This window comes from Doryrhamphus excisus, chromosome 12, assembly GCF_030265055.1.
Source record: "Doryrhamphus excisus isolate RoL2022-K1 chromosome 12, RoL_Dexc_1.0, whole genome shotgun sequence".
NCBI classification, from domain to species: Eukaryota; Metazoa; Chordata; class Actinopteri; order Syngnathiformes; family Syngnathidae; genus Doryrhamphus; species Doryrhamphus excisus.
This window is the reverse complement of record NC_080477.1, coordinates 9,780,354-9,808,323: the sequence shown is the minus strand read 5'-3', so window position 1 is coordinate 9,808,323 and position 27,970 is coordinate 9,780,354. Positions and strand designations below refer to the sequence as shown.

The window sequence follows — 27,970 nt, the reverse complement described above, 5'->3', positions numbered from 1 at the left end:
ACACATACATCATGGATGTCCAAAGTGCAGCTTGGGGGCCATTTGTGCACTGCAGCTCGTTCATTTTTTTTTTAAATAAAACCAAGCAAAAGTAAATAAATAATTTTAAGCCATTTTTTTTAATTATAGGGCTTTGATTTTTTTCAGTATGAAAAAGCTTAGACACTGGGGCTTACCTACACTCATGGCATTTAAGCACTAATGGTTAGGTTTGCCCCTATGTAATTTAACATACTGTTTTACACCACATCCCTTATAATAATAGACACACATTATAGTTAAATTAGGCTGTATTAAGTTGGATCTCATTAATTAGGCTAGGTACCTGTGTACTTAATGGTTAGTCTGTCCGCAATGTGGGCTGTTATTACTAAATATCACATTAATAAATACCGTATTTATTTTGGATGTCGTGTTGGGTCTATTGCATTATGTAATCTGTCCACTTAAGTGTGCACTCTGCAGGTAACAGCCTTTCTTCTTCCTAGTGCGAGTTGCCACAAACGAACCCGGAAGTTGCAACCAAAGCCTTAATTTTTCGTTCCAACGTGACATATAAGTTATTATAAAAGCCCTAAACGCAATACTATCCGTGTTTTGAGTGAGTGTAATGAATTGTTTTCTTTCTCTCTCCATTACCTGTGCGTGTGTGCTGCAGCTCCGGGGAAACAACGTGTGATAGAGACGGACATGCGCGGAGCTGCAGCGAACATGGCGGCCTGCATCTGACAGAAAGTGAGGGCTCCACCATCAAAATACGCGGCTCCAACGGTCCGTATGTCTTCTTTCTCTATGTTCTTCTCATGTGCTATCCAACAAAGACGCCTCGCGTGTGTGCTTCTCGTGATAAAAATCCAAAAATAGTTGCATTTTCTGTCCTTTTTAAAGTGTGTGTACAGGCAGTGAACGTGTTTTTCCTCTGCTGTATGTTTGTATGTCTGCAGGCAGCGTATTATTACACTGTATTGCCGCTTTGCTCTCTTGTTTCCTGCATTCTTGCACATCATTATTTCATTTAATAAGCATTACAGTGCTTTGTTTGTGTGACTGAAGCCAACGTATTGTTTAATGTAACATTAGCAGCCGTTAGCCCTGAGAATAACGAGTCCCGCCCACTAAAATGTAAAGAATGACAATGCGTCATACACTTTCCACATTTCATTTCATTTCATTCTTTCGTGGCCTTCCACAACCTAGTGACGTCCGTGATGTGAGATCTCCAGTGGAGTGACCATCCTGTGTGCGGTAGCTTCCTTGGAAACCTCCTCTTAGCAGTAATGCCATCTTTTGTCCTCTTGAAGTTTTCCAAACAGACTGACACACTGATCAAGATGAACGTATAGCAGGGGACTCAGGTTGACTAGACAGAGGAAAGTAGTGAAAGAGTTATCAATTGATATCATATACAGCACCTATTACTGTTGAGATATGATAATGCTATTAATTTAGTTCATTTAAACATATTTAACACACATATTTTAAAGAATATTGCCCAATTCAGCAAGTCAGAAATACAGAGTTTATTGAATCCTACCCTTTCTCGGAACCTCAACATTCCTGATAGTTGTTTGTTTACTTTCACATACAACCATTTCCTCATAGGAAAAGATAATAAATAATAGTACACGACGGAAGGGTTAGTTTGTGGATATCTTATTCACTAGTGGAATAAGCAATAGAACAAATAACACCAGTGTTACCTCTAATTTATATACCACATATATTATATTGTATTCTATTATATTGTATTATATTAATGCTCGGATTTGATGTATTGTACATGGTTAGAAAGAGGTTAATTTAGAGCAGGGGTCTCAAACTCAATTTACCTGGGGGCCACTGGAGCTAGGGTCTGGGCAAGGCTGGGCTGCATCAGGTTTAAAAAAAAACAAAAAAACAGCGCATTTATTAAAAACAGAAAAATATACAAACTTTTTCAGTGCTTTGGTTCAGATTTTCTACAATAAAAGCTCTGATAAAACATTCCACTGATCTCAAATATCTTAATTTTTATTTTTCTGCACAAAATAAGATGAAAAATAAATAAACAAATCAAGAATAAAGAAAATCAATCAATCAGTAATAAATAAATATAATAATAATAATAAAACGGCAAATAATAAAAACTTAAGAAACCACATATAGTTGGTGGGTAGACAAATTATTTTTTTCAGATTAAAATTAACAAAGCATTATTAGAGCCCTGTAGACATGACAAAACACGACTATAGTCACATTTATACTTTTTTATTTACAACATATTGCGCAACTTCAGGGTCTTGAGACACATGCTAACTCGCAAACTAGAGAGCTAGCGACCTAAACGGTAGCCTTCAAGTTATTTCCTTTAAACTTAAACAGCCAAAAACTTACCACTTCCACACGGATAGGGAGGATAACTATTAACAGTTATAACAAACGTAATAATTTTTTCTGGGTACATGATACCATACAGCATCCATATCAAACTTGCGCGGGCAGCACTAACATTAAACTTTCATATCAAGGCGGGGGGCTCAAACTAGTGTCCTGCGGGCCACATTTGGCCAGCGGGCCGCGTGTTTGAGACCCCTGATTTAGAGTGATAATTTTGATTTTTTTGACATGATGTCCATCAGTGGTGACTTACCTCCCACTTGGTCCTGAGTTCAGTTGTGGCCGCGTTCTAGTGATGATGAATGTAGTTCCATGTAGTTGCTGGGTTTACACAATTAAGGGTTTAAAAGCCTTTAATTTTCTCAAAAACCGACAATGTGCCTTATAATATGTGTGCACCGAGTTCCAAACTCTGGAAAAATGTTGTGCTACTGTCGTAAGCGCTCTGAGATGTAATAGATGTAATAGATGTAATACGTACAGCACATAAGCTGGCAACAATAAACCAATCAGAGAACATGATGTAATACACCTTATGGTGTTGAAAATACCGTACTTTTGCATTAAAAAAAATGCTCCCTTGAAAAAATCAAATGTTACAAATCTCTATATAGCCGTATCCCTGCACACTGTCGCCTGTGCATCCTTGTGTATGTGACAAAGATGCTCACATCTTCTTCAATGAGGAAGCACCGTGGCCATCTTGTTTACGTGCGTGTTCCACAGCACAATGGCTGATAGCATACCCTGTAACCCTAGCGTGGACAAGCGCCATAGAAAATAGATGGAATGGGTAATATTAAATCTAGATCAGTGGTTCTCAGCTGGTTTGGACTCAACTGTGACCCTAATTGCAGAAATGATCTTATATTTAATAAGACAGTTCAGTTTGAATCTGAGATGAGGCAAAAATAGTGTGCCTGCACAAAAGCAGTTTAATTAACATCGCAGCAACAATTGGTTTTCATCCACAAAAAAAAATTTGAGAGGTGGCTAAATTTTTACAAACAGCAGTTTTTCCAACACTGTAATCTACAGCCACAATAATACACATTCTGCTCATTTAAACAAAATTCTACATTATTATATTTGTAAACTCTTGTTCTGGATGCCAGTAGATCCAGGCGTGCAGGTGAACCTAATGTTGTGACTGATGAGTGCCTATGGTTTCTGTTATTATCTCAACACACTGATTCACTTCTTCTTATGCTAAATATGTCTGTGACAGTTTATCCTGTCAATCAAAACCACTATTTTTATTTTTTCCTCCTCTCATCCACATAGAGAATGACGCTAATCTCATATCAGCGGCTACTTTAGGGGAAATAGAAGCTGTAAAAATTAAGTGTTTCCTGGTCTGCTGAGCACTTTTGCATGACCCCCCTGAGTGGAGTAGACCGAGGCGCGCAAACACTGAAATTGTGTGTCGCTGAGCGAGTGGCAGAGCTGGAATCCTTTTCATGTGGGGCCTGCAGATGTCCCACATCCACACGTCTTAATGGCTTTTTATGGCACATTGGAATCTTTATGGCTCCTTCCGACTGAATGGCTTGCTCTGCAAAGACAGACAGTCTACCACAGAGATGAGTGGCCACAGAACATTGCAGTGATTGCTAATCTGTGATGATTTTTTTTGTTGGATTGTTTCTGATATTTTACTATTCTCATGCCTTGGATTATGCTTTCTTTTTTTTTTCCAATAATGTCTTTACAATTTAATTTTTCCCTGTGACTACCGGAAGTAGGAATATGCTCAAACCGTTTCTGGATTACTGTGTCAGACTTTCACCCTTAAAGGCTGCGGTAATAACACAGTTCATTCATACAGTAAAAGCAAATGTTGATAATTGTTAAACCTAGCTGATATTTGATTTGATCTGAAAGCTATTAATTGTTTACAAAAAAAGACAAACAACCATATGAATGTGGATCACTAATGAAACCATTCAATTGATTCACTGTTTAGTAAACAGAGAAGTAATTCTTTGGTGAGAGTAGCTGAAATTCAGAAATGTTGTATATTTGACCAACAAATATCCATACAAATACAAAAAGAGTGAGAATTAGATTCATTCTGACTAAAAATATAGCAAAAGCTTGTAAAATCGACTGCAATAATTTTTTTATTAACATATTTTTGCTTGGTGAAATAAAAATAATAAATTAACAAGAAAAAAATAAAACATTTCACTAAATAATGAACAACCAATTGGTTTAATATTTTAGATTTTCAAGCGTTTTATGTCTTAAATTGATATAGTGCATAGTGTAACTGGTTGTTAGGGCTATTTATACACGATATGCAATTTGACTGCACACAGAAGAAACAGTTCTCGAGGGAGTCGAACTGGTGTGAATGTTGGTAAAAGTTCATTCATTAGTTCAGGGGTTAACAACCATTAAAGATACAATCACCCCCACACTCAAAACGTCTAGTCTCGATCCCAATAACCTCTCCCATATCCAACCTCCCCCTTCTATCCAAAATCCTTGAACGTGTCATAGCTGCTCAACTTCAAACTCACCTCAACTCCAACAGCCTGTTTGAATCCTTCCAGTCCGGTTTCCGTCCCAAACACAGCACTGAAACAGCTGTTCTTAAAATCACCAATGATCTTCTTCTCTCCTCCGATTCCGGCCATCTTACCATCCTCATCCTCCTAGACCTCACCGTAGCCTTTGACACCATTAGCCACTCTAGCCTCCTGTCCCGCCTCAAAACCAGCCTCAATATCACTGATTCTGCTCTGTCCTGGCTCTGATCATACCTCACCAATCGTCAACAGCTTTTACTCATGTTTTAACTCTGTATAAACGAATGAATGTTGTATTTTAACGTATCTTTTACTCTGTTTACTTGTTTTTATTTAACTCCATTTTTCTGTAAAGTGTCTTTAAGCGCTATACAAATAAAATGTATTATTATTATTATTAATGACATCACGATGTTTGGCAATTGTGAAAGGTGTGTGCCTCTTACTGCAGAGATTTTTATACGTGAGCCACACCAACAACCGCTGGAATTTAATTTGTGAAGCGCGGCTTGACAACGTATACACGTCTTTTTTCAATTAAATTGTTTGTGTTTTGTTGCTTCCTGATTTTTTTAGCCTCTTCAATGTTCCCATGTCTTCAAACACCCATTTGTATCTACAGTAACTAGGATCTATGGTTGGTCTTCTTCTTTGTAGGTAAGAGCCTGTCTGACTTCCTCTGCTGGAGCAGGATAACATCTTGGTCATCATGGGCCGAACACTACACAAAGGTTAGCTTTCACCATCTTCTCATATCATTCCTAACACAGATATGCTAATTTTAACAGTAGAATCAAAAGTATCATGTGTTTTGGTGTTTAATTACCACAATAATATACTTGCTGAACAATTAGCTGATATACGGCCGTTTTATTGCATTTTTTTTAACCACAATGTATCTTTTTTTACAAAATCTCTTAATTGATTTATTTATCTTTAATGAAATGGAGATAATCTTTTGTAGGGATGAGTGACTACACCACTATCTGTATCTGTATCTGTTCACCCATCTAAACTATCTGTATCCGGATCTGTACTCTGAATAATTGGGTCATAAACTGGAAGTGGGTGCAATTTTCTCGAAAGACGGCGTGGTTAAATCGTTACATTATTTTAAGTTTGAAATGAACATGCATTGATGAGAAGTTGCTGTATTTATTGTTTATTAACCAACAATATGTGTACTGTGTTTGTAAGTGATCTGTCAGACTTTTAGTATCAACTCTTGTACAACTTTACCACTTTGACCAAAAAAAAGTCAAAAATGTTAAAGGGACCTATTATGCTAATTTCCGATCCTTTGTATTGAGTTGTGGACTCCTATAGAGCAGCGATACACTATAACCTGCACCTAAAGCTTTGCAGGTCTTCCAGAATCTGCACCTATTCCAGCTGTATGTCCTTGGATTTACAAAAATAGTCTGTTTTAATTTATTAATTTATTCTGCCTCTGTGCACGCCCACTCCACTGTATTGTAGTTTACATTTCAAAATGATACTGAAATTTTCAAAAATATTTTGATTTCAGATCAGAAAGAGGAGAAGAAGGAGAAGCCGAGCAGTCCCAGCACAGGCTCTGCACTTGACAAATCTAACGGTGAGTACTACTCACTACCTGTCTGGCATCATCACCTTTTGAAATATTAAATATTGAAGTCCAAGCTAACTGTCTGGAGCTTTTTCAGGGACAAAATACAAACATCAACGCAAAGAGAACTTGTCAAGACTGCTGTATAAATAAACGGAACAAACCACAATGTAATATTGATATTTATACAGGAGATATTTGTTCATGTCAGTGAGTCTATGGGCTCTGTTTTCGTGGTGCAGTACAGGATGGCGTAGCGTGGCGCACCCCCGTGCAGTGGTCTGGTAATCTGGTAGACTGAGAGATGAGTGGCGCTGTCATGTTTATCAGTTTCCACTTCTAAAATTTTAATTTGGGGTGACAAGCTAATTATTTAGTGGGGCAACGCAACGCTTTGCACTAGCATAGAGCCAGCCCCGATCTTTATTTTTAACGTGATAGGAGAAGATACTGATAATATACCATCAAAGGTTCTCCTTTTTGGCGATGACAAAACAGGAACGCCTGGATTAGCCTTCTGGAGAGGATTAATGTACTGTTTAATTTAGCTGTCAGGAACATGTGTCGCTCGAGGTGGTCTGCGTGGTGCGTGACACGCATTGTGGCCTCTGATGTGCAGTCCAGTGGGCCCTGAGCATTTAAAGGCAATGAGAGCCGTTCTCACGCCTTCTTTCCTCCCTCTTTGTCACTCGTGCCGGTGGGAAGAACGGAGGCGTAGGTGCGCTGCACTGCCCCGGACGGCACTGAAATGCGCTGTTTATGAAAATTGTGCGCTGGCCCCGTTGGCACCCCGTTGGCACGGCTCAGGCAGACCTGCCCTGGTCTATGAAAATACAGCCCTATGTAACAGCATCACCATCTTTGTTTCTTTTGCTAGAGCCATTCAGTTGGGAAGACTATCTGAGAGAAACATCGTCCATTGCCGCCTCACCCACTTGTTTCAAACAGGTAGCTGATCAGCATCATCGAGTGCATGAATTGTCTCATCCTAACAGCATTTGATCATGATGAATGCTCCCTTTTATGCCCTCCTGCAGTCCAGACTTCCCCCCTGCAATGACTTCAAGGCGGGCATGAAACTCGAGGCTCGTGACCCTCGTAACTCCAACTCTGTGTGTATCGCGACGGTGATGGGCATGATGGGTACTCGCTTACGCTTGCGTCTGGATGGCAGTGACAACACTAACGACTTCTGGAGACTGGTGGACTCATCTGACATCCAACCGATAGGAACCTGTGAAAGGAACGGAGACATGTTGCAGCCCCCGCTAGGTGAGACAATGTTAAGACAACTGTATAGGTACTATGCATCCTTCTCCCGCTGTTTCTTTGTAATGTGAATTAGAGGATTGTAGATGATCGGTGATGGATGCTCATATAGTACATTCCAGAGTTTCACCGGGCAAGGTAACAATAAATGGTATATAATCGAGATCGAGCGAGTGCTCCTGTACCTTTTATGGTATTTATGGAATTTATGATACTGCCTCTTGCATTTGTCGAAGATTTCGCTGTGTTAGCACGGAGCTAACGCTAATGGCTTCCAGGAAATATTTGAATTGAAATCCAAGAAAAGTGAACTCTGTTCTAGCTTCAAAGGGTAGAACAAGTCTACATATTCCTTGACTTGTCTTGACTTGTCTGCTAATAATTTTGTCCTTATAGCGTATGTGAGTCTGTCTTAAGAAGGGAATGGACTATCTTTGGTGATAAATAAACTATTATTTTTACTACTGCTACTACTTTACTACTGCTGTTAACTACTTATCTGACATCACCTTATTTATACATGATAGCAAATACTCAGTGGGTCACGAGTAAACTTACAACCCTTTTTTATTTTACAGTGGACTGACACATTTTATCATTAAACATATACTAGTACATTGTGTCTCACTTGACACAAATGTTCATTTGTTTACTTTGTTTATTACATATATTCTAAATAAAAAAGTTGTTGAAAAGCCACACTTCCGAGGCAGAATCATAAAATCATAAAATATATCTTGGTCTAAAATGTAGTGAAATATTCCTTTTGAACGTCTGTCCAGGTTTCAGAATGAATGCTTCTTCTTGGCCTATGTTCCTCCTACGAACGCTGAGTGGAGCAGAAATGGCACCAGCCTCTGCGTTTAAGAAGGTATTGTCCGTTATTGAACTTCTCACTATTGATGCTCATTATGGGTTTTTTTTCTAATTACATCGATTAAATATTCCTCAATATAAAAGATATTGTTGAACCTTATACACACAGAGACTCTTTAATGTGTATGTGTTTGTGTGTAGGAGCCACCCAGCCCCATTAAAAACTTCTTTCAACCTGGTATGAAGCTGGAAGCTGTGGACAAGAAGAACCCTTACCTGATTTGTCCTGCCACAGTGGGTGAGGTCAAAGGCCAGGAGATCTTTGTCATGTTTGACGGCTGGCGAGGTGCCTTTGACTACTGGTGCCCCTTCGACTCCAGAGACATCTTCCCTGTCGGCTGGTGTGCCTTGACAAAACACAGTTTACAACCGCCTGGAAACTTCTGTAAGTGCAGCTTTCCTTTTATTCCATGTTTAGTTGTTATAGCAACAGTAAGCAATTATTGCTTGATTTTGCTCGAAGTACTCAGTTGTTTAATATAATGTTTTAACCACTGTAATTAATGCAGATTGATAGTGGCAATTGTGCATTGTGGGATTTTGAAGAAGCTAAGCAAATACACATTCAGTGTCACTGTGGCAACAGCAGATATAGTATCCTTTATATGATATAGTGTAGGGGTTCACAAAACTGCGTTCTGTGTGACCTGAACAGGATCAGTGTGATAATAAAATATTATTAAATCACTTGAATCCCCTGTTGGTAGGAATTGTAATTATGAGTGACATTACTGCTTTTCACCACTAGAGAGCAGTGCAAGCAATGTATATTGGCGTCACCAGATTCCAATCCTTAATTAAGAATTAATTATAAGGATTGTCAGCTCTCTGATGTCATATACCAGACTAAACAGGGCACTTTAAAAATACTAGATCACCTTTATCTCCTTTTATAAAAGTCAACATTTTTCAAAATTGACTATTTATAGATATATAGTACTCTATTGGTATATCAAATCATGACCCTACATCAGGGGTCGGCAACCTTTACTATGAAAAGAGCCATTTCACCCACTTGCCCACTAAAGAAAAATATCCTGGAGCCGCAAAACGTTGTATGTTTAAAACAACATTGGAGGGAAAAAAAAAGACGAGTTGGAGTACTCTTGCTAGTACTGGAGATAAACTTTTGTTTTTAAATGAGCTCTAATTTATTTTTTAGAATCGTCAAATAACTCATTAATAATAATTAATAACTCAAATAACTCAAAGTATTACTCATTTCCCTTCATGTTAACCTGTCAGAGAGAACTGGATAGCATCCTGTCTGCTCATTCAGTCACCAGTCAGAACTCAGTCAGGATGCATTCATGGTCTCACACAAAGTTGGATTTTTGTAAACTCATAACAAAGACGTGCATTTTCACCACACGGGTGCTAAAAAATATTCAAGCATTGCAAAGGGAGCCGCAACAAAGAGGCTGGAGAGCCACATGCGGCTCTGGAGCCGCGGGTTGCTGACCCCTGCCCTACATATATGACCCTCCTACACATATGTGCATTGTGATTAACATTGATTCCATATCGGGTCATTTGGCCTTGGCAAGTGTGCATTAGTTAGATAGTTATAATAGATATTAACTTACAATTTATGTAAGAGACGCACTCAGGCAACCTCCCTCATTTGTAACTCAATAACAATGTAAAGAACAGTTAACTCTCGGACAGACAGATGTTTGGGAGTACTCTTGATATTAGCATGTCCTTGTGTGGTAATCTGAGTGTCCAGACACAACTCATCCACAAGGAGATATCTTGACAGGAGGAATGGTAAACACTTATTCAACACATGTTATAAAAGCATGAGGTTGCCAGAGTTCAAAGTTGGGGAGCATGTAAACAGTGTATTGAAAGAACAGTGCTTGAATGGATGCTTTTGGTGTGAAAGAACTTATATAGAACCCGATCTCAGCCCATTTCACACATCCCACACATTTAGAATGAAGTAGAACAAGAGGCGAGCTTTCTTTCTTTTGTGCCTTGTACTATACTCTTGTGTGCTATTGTACTGTTGCTGCTGTAAACCTGAAATTTCCCCTTGTTACGAATGCAATATAGCAACCGGGTTGGCACAATTTTGTGGCGGAAGCTGACACAAGAATGAAAAGTTAGTGTTAAGTGATTAGACATAACATTGTACAGTATGTACACAATCTTTCAGGACTCTTCTTCTTTGTACTTTGCAAACATCAACTGCTTGTATTGTTTCTTATTGCTCATGTTAGTGCACAGTTTGAGTTCCGTGCTCAGTCCGTTCCATAATTTGATTCCACATACTGAAAAGCTGAAGTTTTTTAACGTTGTTCTTGTGTGTAAGTGTTTTAAGTTTAGTTTTTCCATTCCATTTTGGAATGACCAGACAGATTACTGTATTTTCCGGACTATAAGTCACACTTTTTTTCATAGGTTGGCTGTTCCTGCAACTTATACTCCAGAGCGACTTATAAATGAAAAAACTGTTTATGTTACATGTAGCTGAATAACCATTGTGTTAGCATATCTTACCTATTCAGCCTGTTCTCTATTCTTTTATTAATGTTAGAACTTGCCTTCCAAGAGGACGTAATGTCTGTTTTGGTTAAGTAGTTTGGAAAATAAATTACCTGCAAAAAATGCGACTTATACTCCAGAGCGAGTTATAGTCCAGAAAATACGGTAATTTGTCAATGGACAGCCAAGTGATTTACCCACATAGCGAATGTCTCATATCAGCTCATTATCAGCTTTGAACAGCTCCAGACTGAGCATCAAGCTTCATCATTGGGGCATATTACATGGCAACATACTGTACTTGTGTTGAAAAAAAAACAACTGTCCTTGTCCAAGCTGTCATTCTATGGCAAAGCTAATATCCCAATGATTACAGAACCTCAAGCTTGTGAAAAAAAATTGTAAAGCTTTTGAATGATAAGAACAATCTCAGGAGCATATCTGTTAAGCGTCATTCTTCACAAGCTACCATCTCTAAATTAGAGCAAGTTGACATTGAACTTGATCAAACTTTCCCACTGTGGCCAGAAAATGCAGACAAGCTCATAAAGACTTGCTGTTTGCACAGTCAATGAAGACAGGCCGTACTGCTACATTTGGACACAGCGATAAGAAGTGAGCTCACAGAATTCAGAGGAGTGACTAATGCAAAAAAAAAGCAGAATTAAGGCAGCACGAAAACAAAGCAAGGCAATATCAGAGTGTACTAGTTTTCAGGGGTTCAGTGAAAGCGGTGAATCTGATACAGACACAAGTGATGTGATATGTGCAATATGTCATCTGGACCTTGTACTGAAAAAGTACAGGGGTGGGCAATCTTTTGGACACATTGAGTTAACAAAATTAAACAAAAGTCACTGTTGCACTCTCTACACTGGAACTGAAGCATTTATTTCTCACAACATTCTTCATCTAGTTACAAGAATGAACGTCAACTCCAACACAGCGAGCTGCATTTACAGCAAACTTAATTGAAGAATCCAGGAGATCTGTTCTAAATCTGCACCTCATTTATTTTAAAATACATCTTTATTTTTACATCATTAATATGTTATAAAGTTTGACTTTGTAAGACAAAACATATCTAATACTACTGATGTTTTAATGTAATGTACTTGTAAGTTGAGCTATAGTAATCAGGTGCAAATTTTCAAAAATAATGGCTTGACAAAGTTGTTGTTGAATGTTTCAAATATCAATATCAAATCTGAAAACCTTGCCATTTTTTTTTTACTTTATAGATTATAGATTTTGTAGCAAACAGGAATGAAAACGCAACCCATTAATAACTTTGGCTTTTTGGACGTGCTGAATTCTGCCTTTCAACGCCAGGTGGTCCACCTAAACAAAACACATTTTTGCTACATTTTGCATGAATTACTTTTTCACTAAATCTGAAAAAGTTAGACAACAGCCAAGTAAAAAGCACTTTGATCTTTGGACTGTACAGGTTGCACTTCCGGATCGAATTCGGGATCCAACACACATGTTGGTTATATGTTAAAAGCAGATAAATCGGCGTTCATCAACTCCTATAAAGTTGGCGGCACAAACCGGAATTCTTTATATGCACTGGCATTGGGCGAAACCGTTTATTATCGGCTCTAATACTGTTTATTCACTCCTAAATAGCTTAGTTAGCAGCACAAACCGGAAGTGTTTCTATACCCTCGGAAGTGTGACCAACCACAGCAGAGTGAGTGTCCCTGGAGGTGGGCCGTGGGTGGAATACATTACACTGTTTTTGCGGGAACCACGAAATCCACAGAAATACAGCTGAATAGGTGCAGATTCTGGAAGAACTAGAGTGCTTTGAGTGCTGGTTATTGTGTGTAGCTGCTCTACAGGAGTCCACAACTCAATACAAAGGGGTGAAAAATGAGTATAATAGGTCCCCTTTAATAAACATGGACTATGTGTTTTTCTCATTCAACTTAGTGACAGTTTGGAATAGTTGGACTGTTAACCAGGGCTTGTCATCAGTCTTCATGCAGCGTTTATATACAACATTTATACAGAGAGATGCACATGCCTGCTTTAGATGTACTATACTTTTAAACTAGACTCGGTAGTCAATAAATTACTTTAATTCTTAAAGGTACGCGTTACTGCTGTGACATGCACGCCTCCATTAAAGCTCACCACATTGAGCGTTTGAGTAACACAGAAATGCGCAGTTAGGCAGGTGTTATGTTTGCAATGAGACAAGTGAAAGCATTTGAGAAACGGGTGAGCCTTTTAAGTGATGCACATATTAGCTTTACATGTAGTAGAGTAGAATAACATTTAGTATATCTTCATTATTATTCATAAAAATTGGCCCATGCTCCACATTTTTGGTAAGAAAGCCACTGAGAATAGCATGTTTGGCAGGAGCTTATTTTAATTTTGTTGCACCAACAGCTTTTGTCCCCCAACCTTTTGTGTGATTTCTCTTTGCTTCTTGTTTTTAAATTGGGTCAGAATACAGAGGCGCACATGCTGAATTATTCATGAAGAGAAACATGTCCATTTTGTGCATTGTTATTATTGCAACTTTACATTCATATTTGACGACTATTGGGAATGTAATGATTTTTTTTTCCTGTGTCTTCCTAGATGTTTGTGTGTGCAAAATACAGGGCACAGTTTTATTTTGAACATACTGTATTCACATTGTGTGTGTTCATATCAGTACCTGAATACGTAGCATAGAACAGAAATGTAGACGCTCAATTTTGACATAGCTGTGAGCTAACCAGCCTTGTTGAAATCACGGGCAGGTTAATATTCCACATACCATTCTTACTCGTGGTGTCTTAAAGGGGACCTATTATGCTTTTTCACACACTTTTCTGACCTATACATATAATTAAAATGTTGTATTATTGTGTTTAACAATGCCAAAGTTTCAGGTAGTGGTATTTGCGCATTTGGAAGTGAGCCCCGAAAGAAGTTTGGGATGGCTCAAAACACTGTTTCAGAAGGCGTGGTAAAACTGCCCCTTTGTGATGTCACAGAGGATCGGACTTCCTTATATGGGCTTAGCTGTAAGCCAGATAACCACTCTGTTGAAACATAAAACAAGCTCAGCCAGAAGTTATTGTATTTGGTGATTCCCAGCAAAAGAAAAATAATTCCATCTGTCAACGGCATTTCACAGGGGACTGTTTTTGTGAACATGAACATGAAATATCCGCCTGTTGCTGGAGCCAGAAGCAGGGTGCTCTCACCGGGAAAGGTGCATTAATTTCAGACACACTGTGTCCACGTCCACGCAGCGCCTTCACGTCCGGCTTTTATGCTGTAACGCAACGGTGCCTCTGCTAAAGTGTGTCTGACAATGAGCTTCCTCGGGCTGGCAAGGTTGCCAGACGTCCAGCTTCTCTTGAGCTCCACCGCACCAGCGGTGCTACATTATCACTCAAACACTTTTCAGTTAGCTCTCCAAAAACTTTATTGATTTATTATCAACACATTAGGAAAGTGGGGTTCGTTCATAGTTAGGAAGCACTTTGGGCATGTGGCCAATCACAGCGGAGTGGGCGTTACTCGGAGGCGGGTCGTAGTACGGCAACACCTATTGGATTTGGATGTGTAAGTGTAGTGAATACTTACTTTCATCGAGTGCATATCTACAAAGAGATTTAAGGGGGCGTTTCGTCGCAAACAAATTTTGAGCAAACCTCATTATCTGAAACTTTGGCATCGTTTTAACATGATAATATAACTTTCTAACAACATTTATAGGTCAGAAAAGTAGAAAAAGCACAACAAGTCCCCTTTAAATATTATTGTTCTCACGCAGCGGGTATGCACAATTGTACGAGGCAGAATGCCAGATGTCTTATTTGGCAAGGCTTAATTTCTAATTGTGACAAATATAGAAATGTATTTGTTAAAACTGTTCTCCTCAATCGGTATTGCTAACACTATTGCTAAAAATGTTATTTGGAGCCGGTTACATCCAGCAGCTTTAGTCGTCCAACATAATGGATCAAGAAAAATCTGGCACATGCCTATCCCTGATGACAAAAGTCCAACAATTTCTAAATATCTCATTGATAGAGGATTTGTGTGGGAAGCTAATCTGTTTTTGACCGCTCATGCTGCACACTCCGGCATTAAACAGTGTTGACGTCTTGATTTGTCAGCATTTGTCCTGTTGTTCGTCTAGTCCAGAGCCACATTAAGATACAAGAGACTTTTGTCAGGCTTCCTGAGGCTGCTTGGCTCCTCATTGTTCCACAGACAGGCTGATATCTGACCGTGCCACTGTTTCCTCACATTGGGCCCAGCCATCTTTCATCTGGGAATGTCTGAAAAGGTTCGGGTTACAGCGAAGGGGACCTCTGTCCAGTTTGTGTGCGTGCGTCTTTGCGTGTTGAGTGAAAGCATGCTTATGTGCACCCCAGCGGCTGAAGTTTGGCCCTTTTTCATCCGTTTCACTCAAGACCCTTCTGATCCAGTTTAACCTTTTGCCCACCATCCCAAGCCAACAGCCCTCTCCCCATCACCCATCCCCCGTCCTCTTCCCAGGAGTCCCACCGTTAACCCCTTTTCCCCTGACAGCTCCTCCTCCCCCAGAGACTTGCTGTGAGGCAGGTGACTGATGCAGACTGTCGATATGGCCTACAGATAACATGAATAAAGGATTCAACCCCCCCCCCCTTTTTGCCGTTCACCACACCCACCCGCTCCTCTCACCCCCACCGCTCCACTCCCTTGCCCCTATGCAAATCCCCCCCCCCCTCCTAATTCACTGGGAGGGAAGCTTTGCAACCAGAAGCAGGAGGGTGGGCTTTGTTGTGTTCTCAAAAAAGACCAGGGCACACGGGAGTGAAGAAACAGCAAGAAAACATGAGGCGATGATGTGGAGAAGGTGAGAGCACAGTACAGAAAGTTTGGACTGGCACCGGATGAGAGAGAAAATCTGTAAACTGAGCGTTGTTTCAAAGAAAGGAGCAGGAAACGGCTGTGAGACATTACCCCTAATACGCTGCTGCTGCTGCTACTATCACTACTTTGAAAGACACAGCTGCAACATTGGGCTTCTGCTTTTTGGAGGGCATTTCCTGGTGAGTTTGACATATACATAGAATTATGTTGCTGGTGTTTATAATTGCAGAAACTTTTTTTTAGCAAGGCTTGCTTACTTTGCTGGGTTTACTTTCCTGTGTGTTTATTGACTGCTTCTTTGTAGGAATGCATAATATTTATTCAACGTGTTTCATTACAATGATGCATACTACGTCGCTGCATGGATTGTGATAAGGCAAAATTAGGTTCAGGAAGTGGTACCGGTTTCTTGTCTCAGTTTGTGTGTTTTGCTTAGGTTGTGCAAGAAATAAATGCAAATAAATGAACTTTTTGAGCATGCGAGCATGACCGATTTGGCTCCACTAGACAGAGCTACACTTTTAAGCTGTAGTTATCGGCTTAACATTTTTGGATGCCACACACGTGTGTGTTTGCAGGTAGAACATCAGGATGCAGTTTGCAAAAGATTAAGCCTCTCTATATTTACTTTGTCTGGCGCTTATTACCAACAGTGAGTGTTTTGTGTAAACGTGTCAGGGCAGACACATCTAAATTTGGAAGTTCAGATTGACAACACATGTGAGTGTGTGTGTATATTTGTATGAGGCTGAATCAACTGACGTCTGATGGTGCTGCGTTTGTGGGGTGGGGGATAGTGTAATTAGATGAGGCGCAACTCTTTGGGGCCCCTCCCCCCACCATACAGACAGCAGACACACACACACACTTGGCGACCTCATTCTCGTGTATATATACACACACATACACACGCACACACTCACAACTTTCCTCAGGCTGCCTTACACAGGTCAGCGGGTCGAGTTGGAATTGTATAGTCATGATCAGAGCCATATGTCTATTATGTTGCACTATATGTGTGATGTTTGCTCAAAATGTCAGTGGCTGTTACATCGTGGAATGTCAGTTTTCGAGCAAGATTCAGTTTTTGCCAAAATTATTCACCAAAAATATTGCTTCGGTTCTTGTACACTGTCATGGTTATTGTGTATTATTGTATACAACTTGTATTTTACCCATTGCCACGTTGAATGTTTTTATTAGTAAGGATGTGGATGGACTACTCCCAGCATTGTTTGTTTATTCAGCCATCTTGGATCACACAGCCAACAGCAAATCTCACGATACTGAGTTTACACAACACTACACAGCATCCTGACAGACTCGTTTTGTTGTTGAATCTTACAGAAGCAGACTCATGAGTCCAAATGTGTTTGTAACATGTCTTTATTACAAAATGTGCCTGCTCTTAATTCTCAGAAGTCATTATCACCCATCTATGACGTTTTCCACGGTTTCCACGGTTGACACTGTAGTTTTTTTGTTAACTTAAGTTAACAGAGTTGCATTAACATAGCAAATATAGTTACACTACATTACAGCATTTTGAGAAAGAATGTGTGAAACAATATTGAATTCAAGAAACAACTAAGGAGTCATGAATTTGGCTCTGTCCTCCCCTCATCTTCCCCTATGTGCCTCATCACCGTCTTTGTCAACAAGACGTCAATTAAGGTTAAATAGACATTAAATGTTTATATCATTCATTCATTTTTGGTGTATAAATGTTTAGATTTTGTAAAGCAGATATTGTTTTTTGTGTGTAGTATAATGTTAATAATAATCTTAAAAAAATGTAGTCGTCACCATTTGGGCAAGAGAAATATTTGTTCGTTTTTACTATAGCATAAATGTGTGAGAAGGCCCCTGGTCTTCTATTGTGAATGCCTTTGCATTAGCCACTGACCTTTGGTCTGCTGTGATTAAGCATGAGACCTTGCGTTTCCTCTGGTTGAACATGAGACCACTCCTGGTAAGCCATTCCACATAATGTTGTTACCATTCGTTGTCAGAATAACTATGTAAAATGACATTAGCAACGGTCTGCAGCTATTCTTACACTCAAAAGTACACAGTAACTGGGATTGCATCTGAATGGAATAGAATGGTACTATAGATTAGTTGTCCGTAAACCTGGGCAACCTCCCACTTCCCACTCTGAAATATATACTGTATATATTTACACATATATTTATACATTTACTGCATGTTCTCCCCGTGCGTACGTGGGTTCTCCGGGCACTCCGGTTTCCTCCCACATTCCAGAAACATGTTAGGTTAATTGCAGATTCTAAATTGTCCAGAAATGTGAGTGTGAATGGTTGTTTGTCTATATGTGCATTGTGATTGACTGGCGACCAGTCCAGGGTGTACTTTGCCTTTTGCCTGAAGTCAGCTGGGATAGGCTCCAGCATACCCCCGCCGCCCTAATGAGGATCAACATTATGGAAAATGGATGGGTGGATATTTAAAGACAAAAAATTGTGTTATTATTGGATATTGGTGTCAGTCAACATTTCAGCCTTTTCTGATTGTGCCTTTGCTCTATTGGCATACACTGGCACCTCCGGCTGCAGCGGTGATATGTAAGGAGCAGACGTGTTCAGTGGTTCAAAATGCGTGTCTGTTGGGCACTCTTCAGGAGGGGAGAGCACTGATTTATTTTTCTATTATGATTTTGCAATTGCTAGGAATGTTTGATTAAATAAAATTTGGTGGCCCACCAATTTGATGATGGGCTGTTTTAAGTTCATTTAACTGGCAAATTTGACATTGGTATAATGTCTGATGCATTGTCTGGTATCTTTTATCACCAACACAGACAGACATTAACAAATATAAAAGCATGAGCTGCCTGGATGGCTTGAATATGTCATTTGGTTCCAACAAGGACCCTTAGTTGCCCTGCAAGGGGGCTAGCGTAAAAACATGAAGTCCATGAAATCTTGTGACCAATGTTGCTGTTTTGCAGCATTGAATCTAGACATGGGACCCTGAAACCCAAACCTATACGTCTAAATTGGTAGAAAAATGTCCGAGTGTACTACGAGTAATCAGTAGTACTAACTTGATATACATATGGCATATACCAGTCAATTATTTTTTGAAGTAGGCCTACTGGTCCCAGGGGTTTTCAAAGTGGGTCACTATGAGCCTCCCCACAGAGAATATAATATGTTTGGGACCTACCCTTCTCCCCCAAAAAGTTTTCCGCTCATCTTTTTTACTGTCCACATTCATCATACTTATACCGACACTTCTATGTCCATAAAGAGAGTTTGAGCACACAATTGCATCCATACAGTGTTTTATAGTCCACATGGTAACAATGCATATTTCTGTCTTTAGTTTTTGAGGTAAGATGTGAATGGCAACTGGGACAAGAGTGTGATGTTTCTACCTGTTTCTTTTCCTGTTGTAGTTACGCTCCCGGGTGCTCTCCTGGCCCCTGTTTCCTCCCCCTCAGCTTCCCTCACAACACGTCGCTCCACGTCCAACTCTTCCTCCTCCAACATGCAAACTTCATACAGACTGCCCAACCCATTGCCCCCCCTCCCAGTGCGAAAGGGTGTCAGAGGTCGCCGCCCTAAGTCGCAGACTATCGCTTTGTTAAAAGCAGCGGCCGAGGCTGCGGCGGCTGCAGCAGTAAATGGAGCATCAGAGAGCCCTGTCAGGACCACTCAACTGACCCTCAGACCACACAGGAAGCGAGGGCCCAAGCCTGGCAGCAAGGTGAGATGAGATGTCTGCCATTTTTATTTAGACTATTATGAAAAAATATTTTTCAGATAGGAATAAAACAGGTCGTGGATTTGTTAAGAATCAATTTGGGCACAGAGCTGCGTTATGTGTGGAGTGTACTTTGTTTGTCAAACAGTTACAATACACCAACAATAACTTATTAACTAACAACGCTGCAAAGTTCATGGGGATCATGGCATGATTTTTTTTATCTCCAGAGGAAGTCTCGGATGGTGCAGTCGCTGGGGGCATCGTCAATTAAAGCTCCTCCTCCAGAGACGAGACTGAGCTCCAACCATGTGTCAGTAGACAACCACCACAGCAACAGCTCAAGCGTGGTCTGCACAGGTAAACTTTAATAGCAAATACAAGGGAAGCTGGAATATACCCAACACTGCTATAGGAAATGTGTATTTATTAAGGCTGTCAGTCAATTTTTCATCATGATTCATCATTGCTTTTAGTTGCTATTGTTAACTCGTGATTAATCACAATTGATCGCCAATAGAATAAATAAAAAAAAAAAAACTCAAAAAGATCATTTTTACGTATCTTATTAACACGAGACTGGACAATATATTTGCATTACATTATGTTAGTTTTAATGTATTCCGAACACTGCTATAGAAAATGTGTATTTATTAAGGCTGTCAGTCAATTTTTCATCATGATTAATTGCTTTCAGTTGCTATCGTTAACTCGTGATTAATCACAATTGATCGCCAATAGAATACATTTTAAAAAAATTCAAAAAGATAATTTTTAAGTCTCTTATTAACACGAGACTGGACAATATATTTGCATTACATTATATTAGTTTTAAAAAATGTACCTTGCCGCATCAAAAACTGACAAGTGTTCAACAAGTAGACATTGTTAAGGCGAACTGTCCATCGTTCAAATGTAGAAAATAATAATATTAATATAATTGTGACTTACATCACAAATAAAGGTTCTCAAAAACACTCAATAAAAACAGGGTGTTAAATAAATAAAGGCAACTTTTAAAAAAAATGAAGTGCTCAAGATCAGTCAGTTGTCTTTTTTCAGTCTTTTCTTCAAAGTACCCTTTGTCCATTTTTGCTCGATATACACTGTTGCGTTTTCTCAAACTATGATGTGAGACGAGAGTCAAACAGGATGTGCGCATGTTGTTATAGAGAATTTGACAGCCTGAGTATTTATATTTATTTGTACATTTGCTGATATCTCCTTCTGGTTGTGTCCATGCAGTATGTGTGTACGTAAACAAACACGGTGACTACGGCCCACATCTTGACCGTAAACTAGTACAGCAGCTCCCAGACCACTTTGGCCCAGCTCCTGTCAACCCCGTGCTTCAACAGGCCGTTCAGGCCTGTGTGGACTGTACGTACCAGCCCTCTGTGCTGCTGTCATTTCTACAGAGCCAGTCCCACACAGGAGGCGAGGTCATCCGAGGTCAGTAGTCTTTTAAAGCACGCACCAGAAATCAGAAAAATACAAATTTGGCTGCGTGTCTTTCCGGCTTTAGTTGCAGCAAGCTGCGTTGTCATTAGGTTGAGTTACCGATTTGGAGCACTCATATTTGGAAAAGAATAACGCCATGACTGTAGAGATACAATACATAGTACATACTGTTGGAGGTTTGTCTGTTCTTTTATTGTTTCATTTCAATATTGCTCAGTAAAAAAATGTACTAAAAATTCAAATTGATTCCCAGAGCCATATAGACAATCAGCCGGATCTAATTAGCATTCACTCAGGAATGAATGTTATTGACTATGCATGTGCATTTGGGGAAGAAATTGCAGTAAAATGATGCCTGTGTCTGCATCTGATAAGCACTGCTACAGTAATCTGAAGTGACATGGAAATCTAACCTGGTTTAGGATGCTGGGATCCAGTCACCCTCGAGGGAGTCAAACTGGGAAGCGTATGTGCCAAAGGGAGAGGGGCGGGGGGGGGGGGGGGTATTAATTTGTGAATTTGTGCAAGCTTGGCTTGGGTGGGAGGGTGTTGTGCAGATTGAGTGTTGTGGGTTTTTACTGATAAAGGGGAGGGAGCCCCCATACCATCTGCTGTTTCTCCTTTATCTGTGGATGCTTTCAGCCTGCGTATGAGCAGGTGTACATGCAGCACACAGACTAATACAGTATTTGTTTTGGTTGTATCTACAGTGCGCTCCGAGCATGGTATCCGTTACGTGAAGCTCCCCTCCGTCACCAGCGCGTCCACCGTGCTGAGGTTCTTGGAGAACATGTGTCAGCATCTGGAGAGTGTCAGTCTGTTCAGCTCACAGCCTTTCAGCCCCTACAACAAAAACACACGCTTCTTTGAAAGGACAAAGTCAGGTGGGTAGACTTTATAATTCATGAGGAAGATGTGATCGTTTATCAGTTTGAAAAACACAACCTTGATCTCTTGGATCACTCATATAATGTAGTCTTAATGCCAGCCATTGGTAGGGAACTGTAGTGAACTTGATAACATTTTTGCCCTATTTATCGTCATCTTAATGGGGCTTGTGGTCTGAATGCTGTGGACGAGAACTTGGTCAGCTGGCTGACAGATAAACACCCAGGGTTTGCCTCCATTGGGTCAACATGTCACTCCACACGAAGAAGAAGGAGGAGACAACTACAGTGCAGCCCAGCTTTTGGCTTGCGAGAATCACGGCTAGCGATCGTGCTACGGCTTGAAAGCCCCTAGCTCTATTATGCTAATTGTTCTACCCTTTGTATTGATTTGTGGACTCCTATAGAGCAGCTACACATGATAACCAGCACAGAAAGCTTTCTAGATCTTCCAGAACATGCACCTATTCCAGCTGTATTTCCTTGGCGGTCTTATTCCACCCACGGCCCGCCTCCGGTCACACCAATTAGTCACACTGTGAAATCTTCACAGTGCAGCAAAGCAGGGGAGGGCAGGTCTACAGCTTGTATTCGGTCACGCCCATATAAGGAAGTCCAGTTTACTGTGACATCACAGGGAGTCGGTGTTAGAAAAAACTCTCTGAAACAGAGCGTTCAAAGCCATCCCAAACATCTTTGGCATAGTTTAACACGAGAATACAACATCGTAACTACATTTATAGGTCAGAAAAGTGGAAAAAGCATAATAGGTCTCCTTTAAATATGCAGTATATGTTGGAAAACATTATTACTAAGATATCATAAAAATGGGAAAAACAACCAAAAAGACTGAGAAGCCACCTTTCTTAGCATTTGCTAACCATGTTGCTCCCGTAGAGTGGAGTCCAGTATTGACATGGTCCAGTTTGCAAGCAAAATTAGTACAAAAATGAAAGTCAAAACTCATGAGTTAATGCTCATAAAAATGTGAAATACAGAAAGAATTGCTTCATTTCATAAAACTATAGATTTTCACTTCCCCATACTGCTTCATCTAAATCACATGAGTTAATAGAGGGCCAAAGCACTGCAGGTTTTCTTTCCAACCAGCAGGTGATTTAATTGACGAGCTCCTTCCATCAAACCCAAGGAGGGTTAATCATTAAAATCACCTGCTGTAGTGATCGCTGGAAATAAACCTGTAGTGTCTCGGCCCTCCATGGAATGAGTTTGCCCCCCCTCTGGTCTAAATGCTCCAGCTATATAAGTGCCCAATTATTCAATGCACAGCATAAATACACCACCAAGATTACAAAGCCTGCTCAGTTGCAAGAAAACAAAATGGCAAAGAAACATACAAAAGAGGGGGGAAAAATCTGCACCATGTATTGGAATTTGGCAAGCGATCGCATTGTTGACACATGTCTGCCTCTGCACGGGTCTCCATGCACCTCAGTCTGCTGTACATTTTTTTTTAACTCAACCAACTATTACTAATAGTTGATTTATTGTAAACTAATAAGTTTCAACACTCTGCAAATAAGTATTACTACAACGAAGGCTTGATAGTTTTGTGTGCAACTGTATAGACTGTATTTGAATGCACAGGGAAGCACTAAATTTGAAACACTTATATGCTAGGACGACGTTAAAAAGCCATAGCATTTCAGTATGTGGAATCAAACTATGGAATGGATTGAGTAAGGACCTCAAACAATGCACAACGATGAGCCAATTCAAGAAACAACACAAGCAGTTGATGTTTGCTAAATACAAGGATGAAGAGTCTTGAACCAGTCATGATGTGCTATATATATCACTATATTGACACTTACTATGGTACCCATTATGTCATTGGATGGTCATATCACCTTGGACTTCGGTATGTAACAAAAATAAATAATACAAAAAATATTAAAAAAAACTTAAACAATATTAGGAAAGCAGGAAGTGAACAAATGTATAAATACAAGGATGAAGAGTCTTGAACCAGTCATGATGTGCTATATATATCACTATATTGACACTTACTATGGTACACATTATGTCATTGGATGGTCATATCACCTCGTACTTCGGTACGTGACAAAACAATAATTAAAAAAATATAAAAAAAACCTTATAACTATATTAGGAAAGCAGGAGGTGAACAAATGTAACAGTTACTGATTGTAAAAGTACCAGATGGAGGGGTAGCATTTAATAAGCTTTGTTTCTTCCTACTCCTTTTGGACATGTGGAACTGTGAACTGATTATGGGATGCATTCAATTGTAATCTGATGCATGTTCAAATGAAATAAAATCATTACCATTATCATTACCATTATCACATGTAGAAATAATGCATTTAATAATCAATTTCATTCATAGTGCACAAACTGCTACAACATTAAGATGTTACTAATAGATAAGCACCTTGCAAAGATAAAAACAACAAGATATATGTGCAAAAAACATATAGTATAGTAAATTATAGTAAGGCAACATTTAGTAGTATTTGAAGTGTGTGTGACTAGTTGTTGTTGCTCTCCCCCCTCCAGAACCGATGTCCCACACAGAAAACGGCTTGTCTAAAGATGATTCCACAAAGGATTCTCTTCCCAAAGCGCGATCTCCTCACGTATCGGCGGACTATCGAGCGACGAAGAGGGAGCGGCCATATTACACCTCACACTCACACACACCTCCACCTCTACGGAGAGTCAGCTCTAACCCAACCGAACACGGTCCAGTGGCTACACACAGACGTGTGGAGGGTAGGTCCATTTGTACATGCCGCTTTGGTCATAAACTTGGCTTTTACATGTACATATATACGTATACTGTATACATATACAGTACACACGCAACTTTAAATGATTGTTTTTACTATCTTCAGCAGCTAGCTCAACAACCGGCCCAGACCAGGTGACACAGGACAAGGAAGGTCCTGGGAACAATGCATCTTCTTGGTCGGTTGATGAAGTCATCCGGTTTGTTCAGTCGGCCGATCCACTAACTCTCGGCCCACATGTGGAACTGTTTAGGAAGCATGTAAGTACTTTTTTATATGAACTGGGATTTAATTAATTTTTACTACCTGTAATGCTCTAGATCAGGGGTCTCAAACTCAATTTACCTGGAGGCCACTGGGGCTAGGGTCTGGGCAAGGCTGGGCTGCATCAGGGTTTCCAAAAAAAAAAAAAAACGAAAAGTAAAGGGTTCAGAAAAATATACAAATTTTTTCAGTGCTTTGGTTCCAATTTTCTACAAGAAAAGCTCTGATAAAACATTCCACTGTTCTCAAATATCTTAATTTTTATTTTTCTACACAAAATAAGATGAAAAATAAATAAACAAATCAAGAATAAAGAAAATCAATCAGTAATAAATAAATAAATATAATAATAATAATAAAACGGCAAATAATAAAAACTTAAGAAACCACATATAGTTGGTGGGTAGACAAATTATTTTTTTCAGATTAAAATTAACAAAGCATTATTAGAGCCCTGTAGACATGACAAAACACGACTATAGTCACATTTATACTCTTTTTTTTTTTTTTTAACAACATATTGCGCAACTGCAGGGTCTTGAGACACATGCTAACTCGCAAACTAGAGAGCTAGCGACCTAAACGATAGCCTTCAAGTAATTTCCTTTCATTTTAAATAGCCAAAAACTTACCACTTCCACACGGAGAGGGAGGATAACTATTAACCTTAACCTATTTAACCTTTAACATGAACATTAATCAAACGTAATATTTTTTTCTGGGTACATGATACCATACAGCATCCATATCATCCATATCTAACATTAAACTTTCATATCAAGGCGGGGGCCTCAAACTAGTGTCCTGCGTGCCCCATTTGGCCCGCGGGCCGCATGTTTGAGACCCCTGCTCTAGATAATATTAGGATGTTATAGTGTCTGGGGTTTAGTGGTTCAGGCCTTAAATTGTTCTAGAAATTATCGAAATCCACTTTTTGTTCAACTGTGGACCGTTCAAAGGTCAGGTGTAGTTTAATGTTGGAATGAAAGGACACTACTAATTACAGTATGTGACCATCAATGTTTGTTGCAGTCATCCAGTCAAGATCTTGGTGGATGTAGTCAACAAACCAGTTGAGATAATGAAGCCTAAGGAACCATTGTTCCATCATTTTGCCCCTGGCCCAAGTCCAACTGTTCACAAGTCATCACTGTATTGAATCCTGGGGTCTGACGTCTTGCTTCTTCCTCTCTCTCTGCAGGAGATTGATGGAAGGGCCTTGATGCTTCTACGCAGTGATGTCATTATGAAGTACATGGGACTGAAGTTGGGCCCGGCACTCAAACTCTGTCATCACATCGAGAAGCTGAAACAGACCAAACAATGAAGGCTCTTGTCACACATGCGTATTCTTTTACAGGGAACCCACCTTAACATCAGTCTCTGAGGCATTTAATGTACATAGCGTATGTGCATTTGGAAAGTTTTAGCAATCCTGATGCTACTGTCAATCAACAGCTTACACATTGTTGGTGTTGTTCCAAACTTTCAAGCTAATAAATTGGATGTTTAGGTTAAAGAAATTATGTTGGACTTTGGAGTGTTGGCTTTTAACGACACAAACATTCGGAGAAATATGTCACAAATCCAATTCATAGATTCAGAATTTTGTTTTTTAGTGTTTGTTTCAGAGTGGAGGTGGCCTCGGTGTTGTTTGCTCTGATATAATCTAGTTTTTGTTACTTGCCAAACATTTACTTTACATTAAAGCAGTACAGTTTCCGATGATTAGCCTTGTTGTGATTAGTATCCAATATATGAGGCATGTTTTTGTATTTCGTCTTTTTGCCTTAGCATGAGCATCGGGCCGTAATTTAATTACATTAATTACCTTTTAAACCTCAGACAGACACTGTAGCTTTTGCCGTTGTAAACATTTTTTACACTAACAGCGACTGCATCGTTGTGGTGTTGGCTAACAATGCAATAAGATTTCTGACACGTTGCTTTTTTGAATGTAATAAGTCATCAAAAAAGGTACCGGACTGCCCCCAGGTATGTGAATAGAAGTCAAATGTTGGACAAGGGGTTGTTTGTGAAGTCGTACACAATTCAGCGTCCGCATTCATTTATTTTTTACTCGCATAACTGACAAATATCGACAAGTATTAAATATGGCGTTTTGCTGACGATCACTTTGCACTCATGTTGTAGTTGTACACAATTTGTTACTTGTTTATGTTTCATGTGCTCAAAAGCTTCAGCTTGAGTTTGACTTGACTCGTATTACGTTTTGACATTTGCATACATTAACCATGACTGGAACTCTGTTAGTGGCGACAATGAAATAAAAGCAACCAAGTAACTTAACTACCAGTTAACTACCAGAAGTTAGTGATCCTGAGACTGGGGGTTGTGTGTGTTCATTCCCAAAAGTTTTTTTTTATTTTATTTTAAATCAGTTTATAGTGTAATAAAGTGTATTAAGTGTAAGTGTTATAATTTTGTCTGCCTAATATTACAGGATTACATTGTGACAGAGTGATTGTTGATTTTGTTATTGGCAATGTAGTTTTTTCTTAGCAGCAACCAAATGTGTTTCTTGTAGATTCATTTCACACTGTTGCGCTCCCATCGTGGTAACAAGTTAATACTTGAAGCCTTGCTCTTGCTTTAATGTAAAACTCAGGTTTTTAGTGGTTTCTTAGATGATGTTTTACAGTAGCACGTGTTCATACTCCCATCATAGAGGATCTACAGTATAACCAGCTATGTATATTTTCAACTGCCTTGTCATATCCTGCAGCATCTTGTGTGTGTACATAGAAAAACTTTTTACTCCTAAGCTAAACAAATGTTATATACAGTATGTTTGATATGCATTCTCACAATTAAACATTTCTT

At 39.5% G+C, this 27,970-nt stretch overlaps 2 protein-coding genes across 4 annotated transcripts in view; one reads left to right on the top strand and one right to left on the bottom strand.

Annotated features, from left to right (window-relative positions):
* cdkl5 (cyclin dependent kinase like 5) overlaps positions 1–757 on the bottom strand; it is a 41,867-nt gene extending 41,110 nt beyond the window's left edge. The window contains exon 1 of the mRNA XM_058088727.1: positions 640–757. The gene's annotated coding sequence lies outside the window, so the exon portion shown is untranslated. The remainder of the gene's footprint in view (positions 1–639) is intronic.
* On the top strand, positions 549–27,970 carry scml2 (Scm polycomb group protein like 2). 3 transcript variants are annotated; one of them, XM_058088732.1, is made up of 14 exons: positions 549–771; positions 5,568–5,641; positions 6,439–6,507; positions 7,376–7,446; positions 7,536–7,770; positions 8,550–8,638; positions 8,785–9,028; positions 19,478–19,743; positions 19,971–20,100; positions 20,986–21,192; positions 21,912–22,085; positions 24,630–24,845; positions 24,968–25,122; positions 26,328–27,970. In XM_058088732.1, the coding sequence occupies exons 2-14, from the start codon at positions 5,620–5,622 to the stop codon at positions 26,451–26,453; spliced, it is 2,004 nt and encodes a 667-aa protein (XP_057944715.1). In that variant the 5' UTR covers positions 549–771; positions 5,568–5,619; the 3' UTR covers positions 26,454–27,970. The 3 variants fall into 3 exon arrangements, with proteins under 3 accessions (XP_057944715.1, XP_057944714.1, XP_057944713.1); XM_058088731.1 differs by having other exon boundaries at positions 550–771; positions 19,433–19,743; positions 24,971–25,122; XM_058088730.1 differs by having other exon boundaries at positions 551–771; positions 19,433–19,743.